General features: G+C 40.9%; 1 protein-coding gene across 1 annotated transcript in view; it reads right to left on the reverse strand.

The window, feature by feature from the left end:
- Positions 1 to 8482: 8482 nt before the first annotated feature.
- The window catches only part of ccdc69 (coiled-coil domain containing 69), a 28277-nt gene continuing 18935 nt past the window's right edge, over positions 8483 to 17824 (reverse strand). Inside the window, exons 4-9 of the mRNA XM_030061708.1 lie at positions 16326 to 16413; positions 15538 to 15611; positions 14710 to 14811; positions 14117 to 14236; positions 13483 to 13580; positions 8483 to 12069 (exon numbers count right to left, since the gene is read on the reverse strand). Of these exons, the coding sequence (XP_029917568.1) occupies positions 11901 to 12069; positions 13483 to 13580; positions 14117 to 14236; positions 14710 to 14811; positions 15538 to 15611; positions 16326 to 16413 (651 nt within the window). The 3' untranslated portion in view covers positions 8483 to 11900. The remainder of the gene's footprint in view (positions 12070 to 13482; positions 13581 to 14116; positions 14237 to 14709; positions 14812 to 15537; positions 15612 to 16325; positions 16414 to 17824) is intronic.

The following is a 17824-nucleotide window of genomic DNA, read 5'->3' on the forward strand; positions in this document are numbered from 1 at the left end:
AGAAGAGACAGGGAAAAAAACAAATAATAAATATTAGTGTCTTATCAGGTACAAGCACACACAAACAGTGTAAATCCACTTTGCAAATCAGAATCAGGATCAGGATCAGACTCAGAATCAGGATCCGATTCAGACTCACAATCAGAATCAAGATCAGAATCAGAATCAGGGTCAGATTCAGACTCACAATCAGAATCAAGATCAGAATCAGAATCAGGATCAGATTCAGACTCAGAATCAGAATCAAGATGAGAATCAGGGTCAGGATGAGAATCAGAATCAAGATGAGAATCAGAATCAGAATCAGGATCAGGATCAGAATCAGAATCAGAATCAGAAGTACTTTATTGATCGTTAAGAAGAAAACGGTCACTTGCAGTTGCTGAAATTCTCAGGAGAAGAATGAGTGAAAATATATAAAATAGACAAAGAAATAAGAAATATAAAACATGTGCATTAGAAATGTGTAAAAAAAAAAAAAAAAAAGAATGTGCATCATGTAGAAATATGAGCATTAATCCTGATTATGCATTAATCTTAGTTGTAAAAAAAGTGTGTGTTATGTATAAATATGTGCATTAATCAAACAAAAATATCACAACAAATCACCGCTCACATGTTATTGGTTACAGCTTCGTTTCTAAATGCAGCTCAGCTCTGTGTGGTGGCGTCCGTTTATTTGTGATGAGGCTTTATTTCTTTTTCATGGTTTGTGATTTTCGTCGCTTCCTATTGGACATTGTGCTGTTGATCTGGCATGGCGCTGCACTGTGATTGGCTGGGAGCGACACACCCGCCGCCCAAAAGGCCGACACCCAGAAGAGTCCTGAGCTCAGCAGAAGAAGAAGATCCAGGCCGAGGGCAGGGTCTCTGCACACACACACACACACACACACACCAACACACACACACACACCAACACACACTGCTAGTGGCTCACAGTCATGATGGAGGATTATTTCAAGCAGCACGTCTCCTGTGTGACACACTTTCCACTTTATTTTACCACAATCACCATTTCGTTCTGAATTATTCAAATAACTACACAAACAGCTGCATCTCCATTCTACTCCATTCTAGTTCTGTGGTTGCACATTTACCATCATGACACCTAAATCTTACAAGAGAAAAAATAATTTGGATTATCTATTTCATATCTGAGAGACGCTGCAGTTTAAATACTGATAATCTAAACAACATGAGAAATATTTCACATGTATTAGTATCAGTTAATACGCCTAAATGCTCCAAATGCTGTTTATTCACAGGCTACAGTCTAGTGCCGGGTTATTAAATGTTTAAAGTTATTATTTTCTGTTTTTAATTCATGTTGAGTGTGTCTCTCCATTCACTTCCCTGTTTATTTCCACACTCCCGTCGCAGCAGACTGTCTGTGTTTGTCTCAGCTTGCCGCCTGTCTGTCATTTTAAAGCACCAGGGAGACGGAGATGTCGTGTCACTTAAATCTAATACTTCATCTGTTTTACACTTCATACCCAATCTGTCACCCGCTGCATGAATTTATATCACACTTCAGCTGAAGTTTATCATAAGACTGGCCTCGCATAAACATATGAAGGCTGAGTGAAAGTTGCATTTCAGTTTAGCTCTCGACATGTTTTGCAGTTTTTGTGCTCATGTCTTATATAAACTTTTGGTTTAATCTCTTCATCCAAACATATTTCTTTACCTTTGCCATTTGGAGAAGTTGGATTGTGTGCCACAGAGCAGAGACGGCTTTATTTACACATTTAATTGCGTCTATTATTATCATTGTAAGTCTGATAGATCTGGTTTTATTGAGCAGACTCAGTTGTTTGTGTTGGTGGCGGGGGTTAATTTGGCTGATTGACAGGTCAATTGAACACAACAAGATAATTGACCTCTGGGTTCAAAGGTCACAGGAAACCAGTCAGCTCACACACAACACCACACAACAGGCTGTGTGTGTGTGCATGTGCGTGTGTGTGTGTCTGTGTGTGTGTGTGCTTTTCTGTTTAATTCTTTCTCTTTTTTGCTGCATAACAAACGGCTTCATCCAAGAAATGTTTGGCTCCGTCCTCTGAAAGTTTCCTGATTCAGATTTTTCCTCCGTGTGACTCAGACGATGTTTCATCGTCCGTGTGAAACGCACGGAGGCTGTTCCAGTTTTCACTTCTGACACGGACATCGTGGTCACGAGGTAAAACATCGGACCCTGAGCCATGCAACTTGGATTTCAACACATTATTTTGGCAGCGGAAAACTTATCTGCGATTCTGCTGTGTAATTACCATCTTTTTGCTTTCCCTTTTGTGAAAATTCCCTGATATTCCCAGTCTTTCCCAGAGATGCCGTCAAATTCCTGGACTTTCCTCGTCTGGAAAATGTCTCTCTAAACTCCACGACTTTCTAGAACTACAGAGAGAAATGTGACCGTCACCTTTCCCAGACAGACAGAGGACGACTTTTTCAGTTTTTGAAAGTTTGACCGACCACATTAACATGTAAAAGTGGTTTGAGCTGTAAACAGGTTTATATGGTGTCTGTATAGAAAATAGCATTAGTCCTGTACACAGTTCCAACATATTTCAGATTCAGCCCCACATCCACTTCTAAGGGGTAAAAATCACCTCTCAGCTCTCTGTGGAGTGAAACTTGTGGCCCCGCCCCCTGTCAGTGATGTCACAGCACGTTTCACCTGGCTGGAAGCATCAAATGTTTCCTGATCAGAAAACTGTCGAGGGTACAGACGACTGACCTACATGTGCGCCTAATTAAAAACTGCACACTGGTTGAAACTCAAACTCAGCACAGCAAACACAGCAGCTGGTAATTTCCGTACTATTTTACCCCAAATTTCACCGACTCCTGTCCTGCAGCGTATTCCACACACCAGGATTAGAAAGTTAGCCAGATAACAGTGGAAAAAGCCGGTTAATCCTGGTGATAGTGATTTGAATCTGTAAAATGAAGGTGTAATGTCGGGTTCAGGATCATGATCCAGTCATTCCTGATGACGCTTGCTGATTATCAGTGCTTGAAGAGCCAGCGCTCCTCTTCTTCACGTGTTGGGAAGTTGTCAGGAAGGGGGACAGTAACTCATCTCTGCTGAGCTGAAACTGCAGTCAGCACCATCATGCACCTCAGGCCAGGCCTACTGCCAGACTATTACTACGACCAGTTGGCCTTCTGCAGAATAACATGCCAGGACTGTGAACCTGCTCACTTACTGAGCTAAAATTTGTTTAAAAAACTCAGAAAAGTTTATACTGTTTTAGCTCTGGCCTGTTGCAGCTCCTCTTCCTTTTTCTTTTTCTTGTGGTGTTTATCTGCACCAGAGGGACTACTCTCGTCTGCTTCCATGCTGAAATGATGTTTGGCAGACAAGTGATGTGACCGCTGACATTACAAGGGGGCCCCTGATTGGACCCGTACATTAAATTAGGAGGGGTTCCATTAGATAATTCCACTAGTGTCATATTGGGATTTTTAAATGAGCCTTAAATGAAGAATTTGTTTGATTGTACAGGGAGCTGGGCCCCAGCTGCTGTGATTTATCTCCCTGGTGGCATAAAGAAGAGAAGTGCTGATACTCCAGAAAAACTCCTGGTACTCCAGAGTGAAATACAGACGTGCCGGTACTGCGTGAGTACCGGATACGATTTCCAGTGACACGTTCTGAAGTTATCGGTCTAACCCTGGTGCCTCTGGTGCCTTTCAGCCCGTCGACCTCCAACTGGACAGACGCGAGCAGCCATCTGGACGTCTGATTGGCTGCGGCGGGAGCCAGTCGTGTTGCAGGAAGCTGCCGTGTGGCCGGGAGCTCCGGTGCAGCGGGGGGACCCGGAGGACGAGCTCGGCCCCATTCAGGAGCCACTAATCGCGGCCTACGAAGCCCCACAAAGCCCCCCTGCCTTCGCCTTCAATGGGCTGCACCGAGGAGGCCCGTGTGAACCAGGACGGCCAAAGACACCCCCCACCCCCACCCTCCCTTAGTATCCTCACCCCCCCTCCCTCCCACCTCCACATGATAATTAATAGGCCTTGCTGGTGGATTTGGATCCCGCTCGGCTTTGATTGAAGGCGGCCATTAGCATCTATTAATTTTGCCTCTGGCGTTTTATCGCCGCCTGTGAAAGGGGGAATTAAGCGGCTGGAGTCATTGTGAGCGGCCCGGGCTGCGAGGCCGAGTTAAAATGTGATTATTGTCCCAGCGGCCCGGAGCCAGCTAACTGCTGCTAAGCCCTCTTGAGAAGTGAAGGGGCGACTCCTCTCATTCGTCGGCCATTAAAGAGGAACAAGGGAAGGATATTAACAGGAAATAACTGCAATTTTTTTTTCTTTTCCCCATCTCTAATCTCTCTTCTTTTTTTTTTTTTACGTGAAAAGGACACTTAAAAATGTAAAGGGGGGAAACTTAAGCGTGAGCTACGTGGCAAAACAATGAGCGCGGCGCTACAGTAGTTCAGCCCATATCGCTTTGTGTTTTCAGAGAGTCCAGATTGAAGCGGCGGCGGTGGCGGTGAAGACGGCGGCGGCGTCCCGAGGGAGGAGGAGCAGGGATCTGGTCGGCCACTAAGGCAGTGAAAGTGGCCGGTGAATTTTTGAATGTGGCCTCAGCAGCTGTTAGACAAAAAAAATCTGATCAGAGCAGCGTGTGCAAGTGTGGAGAATAAAACAAAGAGATGCGCCTAAAAAATACAACTTTATTAACTTTAATAACCAAAAAAAGAAAGTAGAGAGAAATGCAGATGCAGATTTGTGGATTCTATTTGACTGTAAAGATTTATTTATTGTTTTTTTTTTTTTTTAACTGATTTCATGGGTTTTAAAAGCCTTAAAGAGCAGGTTAGTGAGAAATCGACACTCACGAGTTTGTTTTCTCTGCAGAGACGAAAAGGAAAAGTCGTGGTTTTTGTCTTGCGTTTGTTTACATTCACACCGACCAATCACGAGCCAGCCAGAGCTCGGAAAACAAGAGTCACATGACCGGCAGGCAACGTGTTTACCGGCGTCTTGGTAAAGGTGTCACGTTAGAGATTTTGAACAAGCTTTTTTTTTTCCCCCTTCATGAAGAGAAAACAAACAGCTGATATAAAAATTGAGGATGAGTTGAGACTTTAAGGCCTCTTTAATGTCGCCTGGGAGGAACGGCCTATTTCTGACTGATGAACGCCATAAAAACTAACGGGAAGAGAGAAAAGGAGCAGAAAATTAACTCTTACAGGGAAGGTCTGCTGACATTCTTCTGAATTCATCTAAAAAAAAAAAAAGTAATCTCTTAAAAACTCTTAAATTGATGATTCTGTGCAGAGAATAATGCAATATAGAATATTTGTGTATTTCTTTATTATAATTCATTCATTTAATTGTTTTTTTTTTTTGTTTTTTGTTTTTTTTAATTTGACTGATTTGCCTCCAAGTCATACTAAGTGTCTGCTGCCCTCCAGTGGTTTGGTGATAATTTCTTTTCACCAGTTAAATGACAAAATCACCTCCTCATCGTTTTTTTTGTTTTTTTTTTATAGATCTGTGTTTTATCCTATCAAATGTTACAACCTTCTCTTTATAGTTTATATTTATTTTTCATATTTTTATTGTATTTTTTCCTGTGTCTTGCCTGGGATTCATTGCTTTTAGTGTTTTCAGAAGTGGCATGTTAAATTTTATTCTTGTTATTAATTCTATAATAAATATCTTTTTTTTTTTTTTTTTAAATCAGAATTATTTTAACCTTCCATCTGCAACTCTGATTCTTTCTTTCTTTTTCTATATCTTTCTTTTCTTTGTTCAATTCATCCATCCATTCATTCATTCATTCAGAGGCATTCTTCCTTTCTCTTCCTTACACTCTCAAATACACACACACACACACACACACACACACACACCCTCTGTAGGTGCTGCCAGGTGGCTGTGAAATGCCATGGGAATGCTGTGACATGACAGCAGGGGTTGTGACCCATGGCTAACCAGTGCGCACACACACACACACACACACACACACACACACACACAGTGACAGCAGGGGTTGACCTGCAGTTTGCCAGGTATTGTCCCAGCTTGTCAAACAACCAGTGACACAGTGATCCTGTTACATCCGCCCAGCGCACACGCACACGCACACGCACGCACACACACACACACACATACACACACACACACACACAGACACATACACACACAGCTGGAGTGGTGTCTCTTGAACTACAGGTCAAGAATATTGTGTCGCTCCTGGGCCTCAATATTTAAGAGCACTCACTTTGAATTTCTCTCTCTCTCTCTCTCTCTCTCTCTCTCTCTCTCTCTCTCTCCCTCTCTCTCTCTCTCTCTCTCTCTCTCTCTCTCTCTCTCTCTCTCTCTCTCACACACACACACACACACACACACATTTGTATGTCTATACTTGTGGGGAGCTCCTTTGTGTTGTCATGTTCTGCCAATAACAAGGTGCTTTGAGAAGCAGGGGGTTGGTGTGTTTTTGAATGTGGCATAAAACATGTATTTTCACTGCTGAGTAATGATACTGTATATATATGTATATATTTGATTAGTTACTTTACTTAATTCATAAAGTGTGATAAATTTGGCCAAAGTCAAACAGGAAGAGATCAAATGTCTTCCTCAGTCTGACCAGCAGCCAAAAACCCCACAGTGTTAATTTCATGAGGAAAGGAAAAGACAAAAAATCTAAGCATCTTGGTGATCTTGATGAATGACAAACATGATTCCTCATTTAAAAAATTTATAATTGATTAATTGACTAATTGTTTTTACATGGCATCAGTGTGGAATTTTGTGGATTTTGTCAAATTTGCACGGTCAGTGTTGTTGGGATCACGGTTTTCCAGTCACATGAAACAGCCAGAAGAGAAAAAAAGAGAGAAAAGAAAAATCACATCTGGATGTCAAACTTCTCCCTTCTGCACATTTCTGCCTGTAAGGAGAGAGCTGGCATCACTTTGAGGAGACTGAGGAGCTGCTGTCAGTATCCTGCTCTCTGCCACCCTCTAGTGGCTGTGCAGCTGTATTACACAACATGACCACAGCAGTCAAAGGCAGCGGGAACTGCACACATCCAGAAAAAAAAAAACAAGCTAAAAATAATAATAAATCACAGGTGTGAGACTAAAAAACTGTAACTGATGATAACAGGAACACTGGATTAAACTCCCAATAAATAATAATTAATTGACTATGGGAAACATTCAGTCAATGAAATCTTCTACAGGCAAATGTAAGCAGGAGAACTAACTTTCTTTTTTGTTCTTTTTTTTTTTTTTTTTTTTTTTTTGGCCCAACCACCAATGCCTGTTCATGGAGACATTTTTTCTTTCTTATCTTTATTTTTATCACATTTTATCTCTTTCTTTATATATGTGTATTAAACTTTTTCTCCTTTCCTTTTCTTTCCTTTTTTCCTTCTGTTTCTCCTCCCTTCTCTTTGTTTTTTCCCCTTTTCTTTAATAAAGTGAAATTGGAGTGAATAGTTGGTGGCAGCTTGTAACAAATACACAATCCTCTACAATAAAACCCACAATAAAAACAGCCACAAGTCAAAACACACCAAAAAAAAAAAAACAATAAGGGGGCGCCAGCCAAGCTTACACAAATAACAATATTCTAAATAAACATTTAGCTAAACCTCATGAGAACTAACATTTTTTGTCAAGTATAATTACTTGAGAGAATTTTTTGGGCATGCTTTTAAACAAATGAAGTCTCAAAAAAGCATCTAATGTAATAAGTGTAAGTTGTAGAAAAATAAGTAGAAAAGTATAAGGTTGATATAAGCAGTGTTTTTTTTTTTTTTTTTTTTTTTTTTTTTTAATAACAGCCCAGAGGCAGCAGGAAGACCATGTGGCAGCCATAGAGAGAATTTGAGTGTTTTTTTAACAGATGAAGTGTCAAAAAAAATAAAAAAATAAATAAAAATAATGTATCAGAGAAGTTGTAGAAATTTATAAGGCTGACATAAACAGTGTATTTTTTTTTTTTTTAATAACAGCCTTATAATTTTTTACAGTTTCTCTATTATATCATGTTTCTGACTCTTCACCTGTTAAAAAGCCCATGTATAAAAAACATCACAGGAGGAAACCATTTTTTTCTCCTCCTTCCCCTCCAGAGTGAGGTCAAAGGTCAGGGACTTGCAGAGATTCAACGTTTTGCTCAAGGACACTTCAGCGGCCCAACCCAGTTAGTCCTCCTGATGACTGTCGGTCTTCCTCACCCACCTTCCTCCTCTGTAAACTGAATTCTGGACACTTCAGTACATTCAGAGCGGTTTAAAGTACTAAAGCTATTTCCAAAAATTTCATCTAAACTCCTACACAGTGCACTCTTGCATTGCCAGTAAATATTAATATTAAATAAATATTTTATTCTAACATTGTTTCCTGCTGAGTCAGTGCATAAAGGACTTTTCTTGAAAGTACTAATCCTGAAAACCCGCCCGTCCTAGAAGGCTGAGGACTGAAATCAAATTCATGACAAGAAATTTTAGTTTGAGCTTTTTATTTAGTCAAGCACAAAAAAATGATCTGGGTGTATCTAAGTCACGCTGAAAACAAACCATGGACTGTAATCCAATCAAGAAAAAGACAAAATAAAACAAAACAAAAAATGGTAAGAAGCCAAAAATCTTCAAAACTATACAACATGGAAGAATCTCTCTTATACAGACTGCTAGTAAAATACTGGTCAAAGTGCTAGTGCATAAGGAGAAAGTCATCAAAACACTGACAATTTTTTTGTTTTGTTTTGTTTTTTTGGCAATATAAATGTCACAAACGATAAATCCATTGTCCTGGTCTTAAAAAACAAAACAAAAAATAAAACAAAATAAGAAGAAATAATAAACTGACAAAATGGCATTATTTTTCACATCATCCAAAGCATAAGATATACCAAAAAATAGACACATTTATCAAGCTTGTTACAGGTAATGTGTATACAGTGACTGATTATTATTGCTCTGTAACTTTTCATCAAGTACACGATGTAAAACTCAACGTTAGCCTAATTCTTATCTCAGTGTTGACTGTCCAAGAAAACTCATAAATTCTCACAGCTGTTACTGGGTAAAAACACTGAGCTTTATTTTGGTAAATGATTTTTGTTGTTGCTTGAATAAAAACCAGATGGTCCAACATGAGCTGAGAAAACATCACGGCCCTCGGGGCTTTGACAAAACTGTAAAAAACACAGAAATGAATGGACGTCATTCTAAAGGTGAGGCTCAAAGCCTGATGTTTGCAGGAAGTGGTGTTTTTACCCAACAGCAGCGATGAACAACCAGGAAACAGAACTGGAACACAGATCAGATCAACATGGCAGGTTCTGGTCAGTTGTACTTAAGTCAGTGTCAGCTGAACCCCAGTGACCGTGAACATTCAGGTTGTGATGCTAAAGACAACAAGCAAGGCACAGGTAAAGACATGGATTAAAGGAAAAGAAGTATGTACAAACCCATTACAAGAAAGAAAAAAATCATTTGGCATCGATTTGAAACAGGGCTAGAAAATCACAGCTGTGTGTTTGAATCTGCTGAAGGTCCAACGTCAGGTTTCTGCTGCCTGATGGGTCATAAATCCACAGGCTCTTCTGTCCTGGCCTTCCCTGCACACTGTGAACTGCACAAAGTCAAACTATGGAACTACAAAAGACCCTACAAATAACCCCAATGCAGGAGGAGAACCCTCACGATGTTCTACAGTTCCGACCACAGGGAACCCGAAGAGATTCCTTAAGAAATCCCTTCATATAGGGAGGAGCCTTTCTCCAAGAATGGTTTATTCTCTTTCTTAAGGGCTTCAATAGCTCCTTGTAGATCTTAGGAGTACGTCCAGTGGCCCATTGTGTGGAACTTTTTTGGGGGATCTTCAGCTTGTAACCCTAAAGGAAGCCCAGAAGCTTCCTTGAAGAAACCAACTCGAAATATGTTCACAAACCGAACCCTGGCAGTGCTTACAGGAAATTGTAGCATATGTGCTTACAGGAAATTGTAACGTATGGCGGCTCTTCAAAGAAGCTTTTAGGGACCATTTTTCTCATGGAAACCCTATGAGGTTAACCCTCCGTTTGATCCTCAAAGACCCTACAAATAAGCTCAACATGGGAGGAGAAACCTCATGAGGTTGTACAGTTCCAACCATAGCTCAATCCCCCAAGATTCCTTGAGAAATCCCTTCATAAAAAGGGAGGAGCCTCTCTCTAAAACTGACTTGTTTTTTTTTTTTTTTCTGATGGGAAACCCTAAGGTCTCACTGGCTCCTTGCAGATCTCACGAATACTTCCAGCAAATCATTGTGTTGAACCTTTTTGGGGGATCTTCAGATTGTAACCCTAAAGGAAGCCCAGAAGCTTCCTTGAAGAAACCAATTCGAAACATGTTCACAAACTGAGCGTTGACAGTGCTTACAGGAAATTGTAACATGTGGCGGCTCTTCAAAGAAGCTTTTAGGGACGATTTTTCACGTGGCGAACCCAAAGATGCTCAACCTCTGTTTGATCCTCAAAGAACCACTAGGTTTATCTGAATGTGTAGACACTAAAACCCGGTTCATTGCAGTTCTAGTTCACCTGTATGTCAGTCATTGCATGGTATCTGAATGAGTAACGTTCTCCATTCGGTCAGCTACCTTTGATGTGTCGCCGAGCAAGGCACTTAAACCTCAGAGCCAAGGCGAAGCTGCTCAGCATCCAACAGCAGAGGACTGTGACTGTAGTGGGCAGCTTCCAGATGTGAACGTCTGCAAGTCAACAGGCATGACAAAAACCAAAACAAACAAACAAAAAAAGAGAATACCGGCTCAGAAAATCTTCCCTGGGAAAATCGATCGCATTGCTTCCTCCACATCGGCCACACAGGCTTGAGCGTACAGTCGATGCAACAAGTGGAGTAGTGATCCTGCGGTGCGAGGACAGGTGGGGATTATCAGGTGTGCTTTAAAACTGAAGCCTTGCTGATCATGTTTGTGTCAGACTGGGAACTGTTACGAGAAATGTACTGAAACTGAAGTAAACAATCTATCGACAAGGTCCGGCTTCAAGCCCAGTGCAGCAAAGTCATCGTGGTTTGATCTCAGGCACGACGGTAAATAAATGGATCGTAGGGCGAAGCATGTATTACCCAGTGTGGTCTGAAGGCCAAACTATTCTCCTTCGACTTACGTCCATCCAGGATGTGGTCTTAAGTCCTTGTACCCACTGTGGTAGAGTCCACTGTGCTATCTCAGGTTATCCATAGCGGGGCAAACGGATAGCGGGACAAGTAACAGTCATCTACTATAAATCTGAAGCATAGCTGTTCAGTGGTAAACCAGGCCAACTTTATGCTAACATTAAGAATCATTACCTGCAGAGTCACAGTCAAACAGCAAGTATCTAGACTCATTTTCTACCAATGTAAGGTTCATCAGCGTTGCTGAGTCGCTGCTGTGCTAGGTAAGGCATGGTGCTAACCTCGAGCTATCTGTAGTGAGTAGGTGATTAGTGGGACCAGTATGGGAAGACCAGGTGTTGACTGGTAAATCGGGTCAAATGCATGCTAGCATGGGAGGTTTCACCAGCAGATCAACAGTCAAATGGCAAATATCCACTTTGCGTGTTTTTATATCTGCATGAGGCTAAACCAGATCCATCTTCGAGGTTTTGTAATCTACATTAGTGAGACGTCTGTAAGATTTACGTCCACATTCCCAGTGTAGCAGCGCTGCCACCGTGCAGGACAGGGTGGGACAGGGAACTATTATCCAGTATGAAGTATGAAGCTGTTGAGTGGTGAGCCAGGCCAACCCTGTGCTGTCTTGTGAAGCACTACCAGGAGCTGTACAGTTGAACAGGGAGTATCCGATTGGATTGATTGATTTCTACCCAGCCGTCAGATCCGAGTCCATGCGCTCGGCGCAGCGGAGTCACCGCGGTGCGATCTCCGGCACGATGGCGGGCAGGTGGATGGTCGGGCACGAGTCTTTGTGTCGCAGTTTGAACATCAGCTGCTCTTTTTCCTGAGAAAGCTTCTGGTTCACACCTGCCTGCCTCTCCAGCGCCCCCTTCAGGTCCTGCTGCTCCTTGGATAATTGCCTGGGTGACACAAAGAAAAAAGGGACATGAGGGATCAAAGGATTCAAGTAAAATCAATCAGAGTGAATTAAAAGATTATAACCCGGACAGGAAAGTGTTTTGTGTGCCCAGGGCTTCCAGGACCAGATTTACCACAATATGAGCTGACATATCTTACCTTTTGCATGTAAAGACTCACTGATTGTCGCAGAAGACTAAGGTTTATCTACCGGCTATACTTGGCAACAGTCAACCTGGTTTAATATTTACTTCATCACAAATGTAGATTCGAATAACTTCCCCAGGAAACGCCTCTTTGACCAGTTTCACAATGTCTGGCATCTTCCTTTGCTGCTTTTTTTTTTTATCTTGCCTTAAGACTCTCAACATCTGCCTTAAGACTGAAGGCAGATGTTGCTAGATATTGCCTTTTTGAAATTGTTGTTTGTGGTCTATATGGTGTGTGGAAATAATTATTAGAGAAGATGGTTGACTGTGATGTCTCTGGAATTGGGAGCGACTGTTTTTAATGAAGATCCAAAACACGTCCACTGATTAAAGACAAGAAAAAAATATGCATATCAATCAATATCTCCACATTTTTCCACGAGTGCAGGCTTCTGCCACTGAATATCTTCGATGATTAAGAGTTCCTTTTGGGAGCTGACACACCGTGTGGATGCATGAAGAGAGGAGTGTTGGCAAGGTGCACACACTGTTGACTAGATATTGCTAGAGAGATCTGCCAGGTGCAGGACTCATGGAGACTTGAATTCGGTCAACACACAGCTCTAAATCTTTCTAGAGTTAACAGAAGCCACAAAGTCGGCAAGTTTGCAGTTTGCTGAGATCCAAATAATTCGAAAGAGCAAAAGTGCTTATATGAACCCTGAATATATATGCTCAAACCTGCAGTTTAAGGAGATTCTTCAAGTAATCAAGGGCCCTTTTAGGGAGGTTTTCCTACTGCATAAAAATAAAGTACTGAAACAGGCTTAAAATAAATAATAATAAAGGTTTTTTTTTTTTTTTTTTAAACTGTGTTCAGGGAATTGAGATATGAGATTGTGTTTTCGTTAAAAAAAAATCAGCTGGTTTATATCACTTGAGTGAAAGCAGCATTGAAAAGAAGTGTATTCTCATAAGGAGATGGTAAAAACTTTCATTTGTCATGAGTTTGTCTTCTGTACTACTGAGTGTTCTTGACAGATGGACCACAGCACTGAGAACAAGGCAGGAGTGAAGACATCTTGTCCAGCAGGTGGCACTACAGCCATGCATAATCTGTTGCACAAGTCTGAAAGTCTCTGCAACACACTGCCACTGTGTTTTCCTTTCTTACACACATCTTTTCTTATTCTGTTTGGGTTTAACTTTACTCTTATTCTGTTTGGGTATGTGATGCGTTCAGGTGCCGTGCACCAGCGTACGTACTGAATGAGACTCTGGTAGTTTTCTATCCGAACTCTCAGGTCCTCGTTCTGCTGCAGGATGTGGATGATCTGATCCTCCAAAGCCGAGTTCTTCTCCGCCTGGAAACACGAGACACCATGAATCAGTGAGGAAGAAGAAGGGCATAAGAGATATGATGCTTATGAAAAATCTAGATATGACGCCTGATTCATCAAAAGGTATGCGTTTTGTGAAATTTGTTTTTAATGAATCCACTCAATCACTTAAACTTGGTAAAAATTCTAATTCCTAACAACACACGGGCAAAAACATACAAAGAATAACATAAATATTTGGGGAGATAAAAATACAAATACACTTGTGGTGGATGAGTAATATTTTAAATTTAAGTTGAAAGTGGCTGGACTCTCAGAGTTAACTCTCTGTTTATACACCACAGTGACTCTGGATCTCAATCTGAAAATGTATTGAAACGCATATTTATTCAGAAATACAGTTTCAATACAGTTTTGATTTCATGAGGGACAGGACATCACCTGACTTTCTAAAGTTTTTACTCAGCTTTGGAGTTTTACATCTCGTATAGCCAAGTGCCAAATTGAGTGCAGCCAAAAAAATAAAAATAAAATAAAATAAAATATGAGGCTCCACCCACCAGAGCCTGCATCTGGTGCAGCTTCCTGCTCTGCTCCTGCACGCGCTCCGTCTTCATCTCAATGACAAACAGCAGAGACTCCTGTTCCGACTCCCAGAATGCACCTGGGCTGCCGTGGGCCTGGAGGGGAGACAGGAAGGTAAATCACACACCTGGAAACCAGCGTTCCTACATCTTTTCTAACATCAAATTCCAGCTCTTTTCCAGGGGCATTCTCAAGCTTTTTTTTTCCCCGGCACCTGACGGCTGCAGTAAAATCTGATTAAGCCACTTCTTCGTCACTTTAAATCAGATGTTGTTGCGTTTGGAGAAAGAATTAAACTGAAGGGAGACAAATTCAACGTTTCAAAAAGTGTTGCCGACTCAGCCGTTTACAACGACAGTGAAGCAATGACAATTTCAAGCAGTTTAAAAATCCAAGCACTTTTCAAACCTTGAAAATATCACGTCAAAACCATTTTCAAGGATTTCAAGCAGCCATACAAACCCTGGGAACAACACACACACACACACACACACACACACACACACACACACACACACACACACACACACACACACACACACACACACACACACACACACACAGCTACCTGAATGTTTCGCTGCAGGTCCTTCTTAAACGTCGACTCCTCCACTCTCCTCTTCAGCTCGTTGTAAACCTGCAGCTCCGCCGTCAGCTCGTCCACCTTCCCCTGGATTTACAATGAAAAACAACCAAAACAATCAGCTATGCATGGAAATAACTGTTCAGAGGGTCTTGTGTTACTGTAAAATATGAGAATCTATCAAAAAAAAAGATGTGTATGTCCATGTTTCCACCGTCCAGGAGAGTAGAGCATCTGCTCTGTACAAGCTGCTGCTGCAAAGTGCAAACAAAGCCTCGTCCAACTTCATTTTTACAAGAGAAAATATTCAGAACAGAAACACGGTGAACTTTCCTGCTGAGGTCCAATAAACAAGCTGCTAGTGAGTCATGTGACCTCTGTTCACAAGCCCCGCTTCATTTTTTATTGGTCAATTTGAAGCTAAATTAACCAAATACAAATATGGTTAAAAAAAAAAAAAAAAAAAAATAGGGGTAAAAAAATCATGTTGCAATTAATTTTACAAATGTTGCAACCGCGATATGATTCATAATTTTAACAGGAGTGATCACTTTTTGCATTATAATTTTTAGTTTCAAAGAAAAAGTTATTAAAATTATGCTGATAATTGCTAACAAACATTTTTTCTTACATCTGGAAAATACACTCTGTAGGCCTGTAGCACCATGATAATTATTTACAACAACCTTTTGTCAGACATTTTCCCTGCAGCTCCTGTGATTTGGATATTGCACTTGGCCATATTGCAGTTTTGGTAATATTTCAGTGAATTGTTCAGCTCTAGTTTTCTCTCTTCTCTCTGCACATATTCACCTTCAGGACCTTCTCAGCAGCCTGGAAGTTTTCTGTCAGAAGACTTTTCTCCTGCTCGTGTTTCTTCTGCAGCTCTGCAGGAAACACAAGAAACTGTCAGCCATCAGAGGAAACACACACTCCCTCTCTCCGTTCATACTGTTATATATACACATATATATCACTATAAAATAAACACTTTGGGGTTTTTGGCTGCTGGTCAGACCGAGGAAGACATCTGAAGACTTCACTGAAGCTTTCCATGAGACCTTGGCTTTATTTTTGGCATTTGATGGAAGAAATGATTGAATAATTGAAAAAATTAATTGACAAAATTCATACACATTCATTTTATTAGACATACTCGTGTCTGTGTGTGAACACACATTTGAGTGTGTGTGTGTGTGTGTGTGCATCCTAGCATTGTTGCATGCTTTTTCCTTTTTTTTTTTTTACTTCACTTAAGCACTTGCAGAGCTCTCTGTAATCACTACTTTTAGATACTTCAGAGCTGCATGTCAACTTAAGTTTTCTTTTTGTTGACACTGGTTCCATGAATTTCTTCCATTGTCAAATGTGCAAAACGCTAATTTGCAAAAAAAAAAAAAAAAAAATTAAAAAAGCGTTTGCATTTTGTAATCACATCCTGAGAGGAACTGATTATTATTTTTTCCCAAACTAGAAAGAATAAAAGCACCAAAGGCTCTGAGTGACATGAAAGGCATCATCGCCTCAACAGTCACGAGAAACTGTTTTAAATGCTTCTTCTGTCCTCTTTTTTCCTTTCTTTCTTTTTTTTTTTTTTTTACCTTCGACACGTCTGTCGTGCTCCTCTGTGGCGACTTTGCTCTTCTGCTCATACAGGACGTTCAGATCAGCAGCCGTCTCTGTCCTCACCTGAGACAGAGGACGGATTAGACCGGGTCAGATTTACTCTGATTACAGAAATCTGAAATAAATCATCAGGATACAGCAGGAGGGAAACAGCAGATACTGATGGTTACAACACTGGGGTTAATAAAATGGGGTTAGTAAAAGTAGAAAACAAAAAACAAAACAAAAAAAAACACGAAAACACAAAAACACCAATAGCATGAAAATAACTGAAGACTATATAAATACAAAGATTCTACAACAAAGTGCTTCAGTTCCCTGCTTTTATAATCACTCATATTCAAACGCAGCAGAGTCATCAAACACATCTGAGCGTTTAAAATCTGTCAGCAGCAGAAATATTAAACCACCGGCCGTTTGAATTCCTGAGCGGCTTTGTGATGAAGATCCAGACATGACACAGGTGGTTTTAACCTTCACCCTTTAAAAACATGGAAACGGCTGGTTTCCAAGGGTTTCCTCTGGATTTTTTCTTACACTACAGAAATATTAAAGGAATACTACAGGCAGCAGTGTGTGAAAGTGTGTGTGTGTCTCAGCCTGTCTGTGACCACACGTCACTGTTTGTCACTGTGATCATGAAGATGCATCTTGGCAGAAATTTGCTGCATTTGTTTTGTTTTATTGTGACGCTCCAGTGCACACTGACTGTCGAAAAAAAAGACAAAAAAAAGATAAAGTTAGAAATAAATGTTTGACTAAAACCTCTCAGTCGACCGCAGGGGCTTTAAGAAACATGCTGCAGAGAGGGGAAACCAGTTTCCAGGTTGAAAACAGACAGTTCAGCCAGTCAGTCAGTCATGTGGGTTCCAGTCAGATCCAGATGAGCTCAGTTCACATCAGAGATGGAAAAACATGAGTTTTGAATGACGTCATGCTCTGCACGACTTGAAGCGACTCGTTGAAGAAGCCAACAGACCAGTTTGACAGACCGACTGGAGGAACCCGGAGGAGCCTGGAGTCTTCTGGATCTCTGCTGGAAAACATCACCAGCAGAGTTCAACCGGTACACGTTTCTGAAACGTGACGACTTCGTATTGTTGCTCCTGAAAGGCGAGATTCAGGATCCTGTAATTTGACCATTTTAATGCCAAAAAAATGACAAGTATCCCCAGCAGGATGACGTTGAGATGAACTCTGGTAGTTGAGGTTGACATCAGAAATGTGCCTTCAGGCGATTCTATGTTGTTCCTGAAAAGTTTCACAGTTTGTTTTAAATGCTGACCAAACACCTGATGGATTTATTATCTGTGATATATCGTCACATGCACACCTCTTTCCTTTTCTCCAGTTGTTTCTGTCTGCTCTTATTATTTTACAAACGTCATTAGTTAGACTTCTTTTTTGTTTAACAATCTTAATTTTTTTTTTTATTAAGGAATTGATTGAAAGTAGAGGTAGTGGTATCATGTGA

Source organism: Myripristis murdjan, chromosome 10 (assembly GCF_902150065.1).
Source record: "Myripristis murdjan chromosome 10, fMyrMur1.1, whole genome shotgun sequence".
Taxonomy (NCBI): domain Eukaryota; kingdom Metazoa; phylum Chordata; class Actinopteri; order Holocentriformes; family Holocentridae; genus Myripristis; species Myripristis murdjan.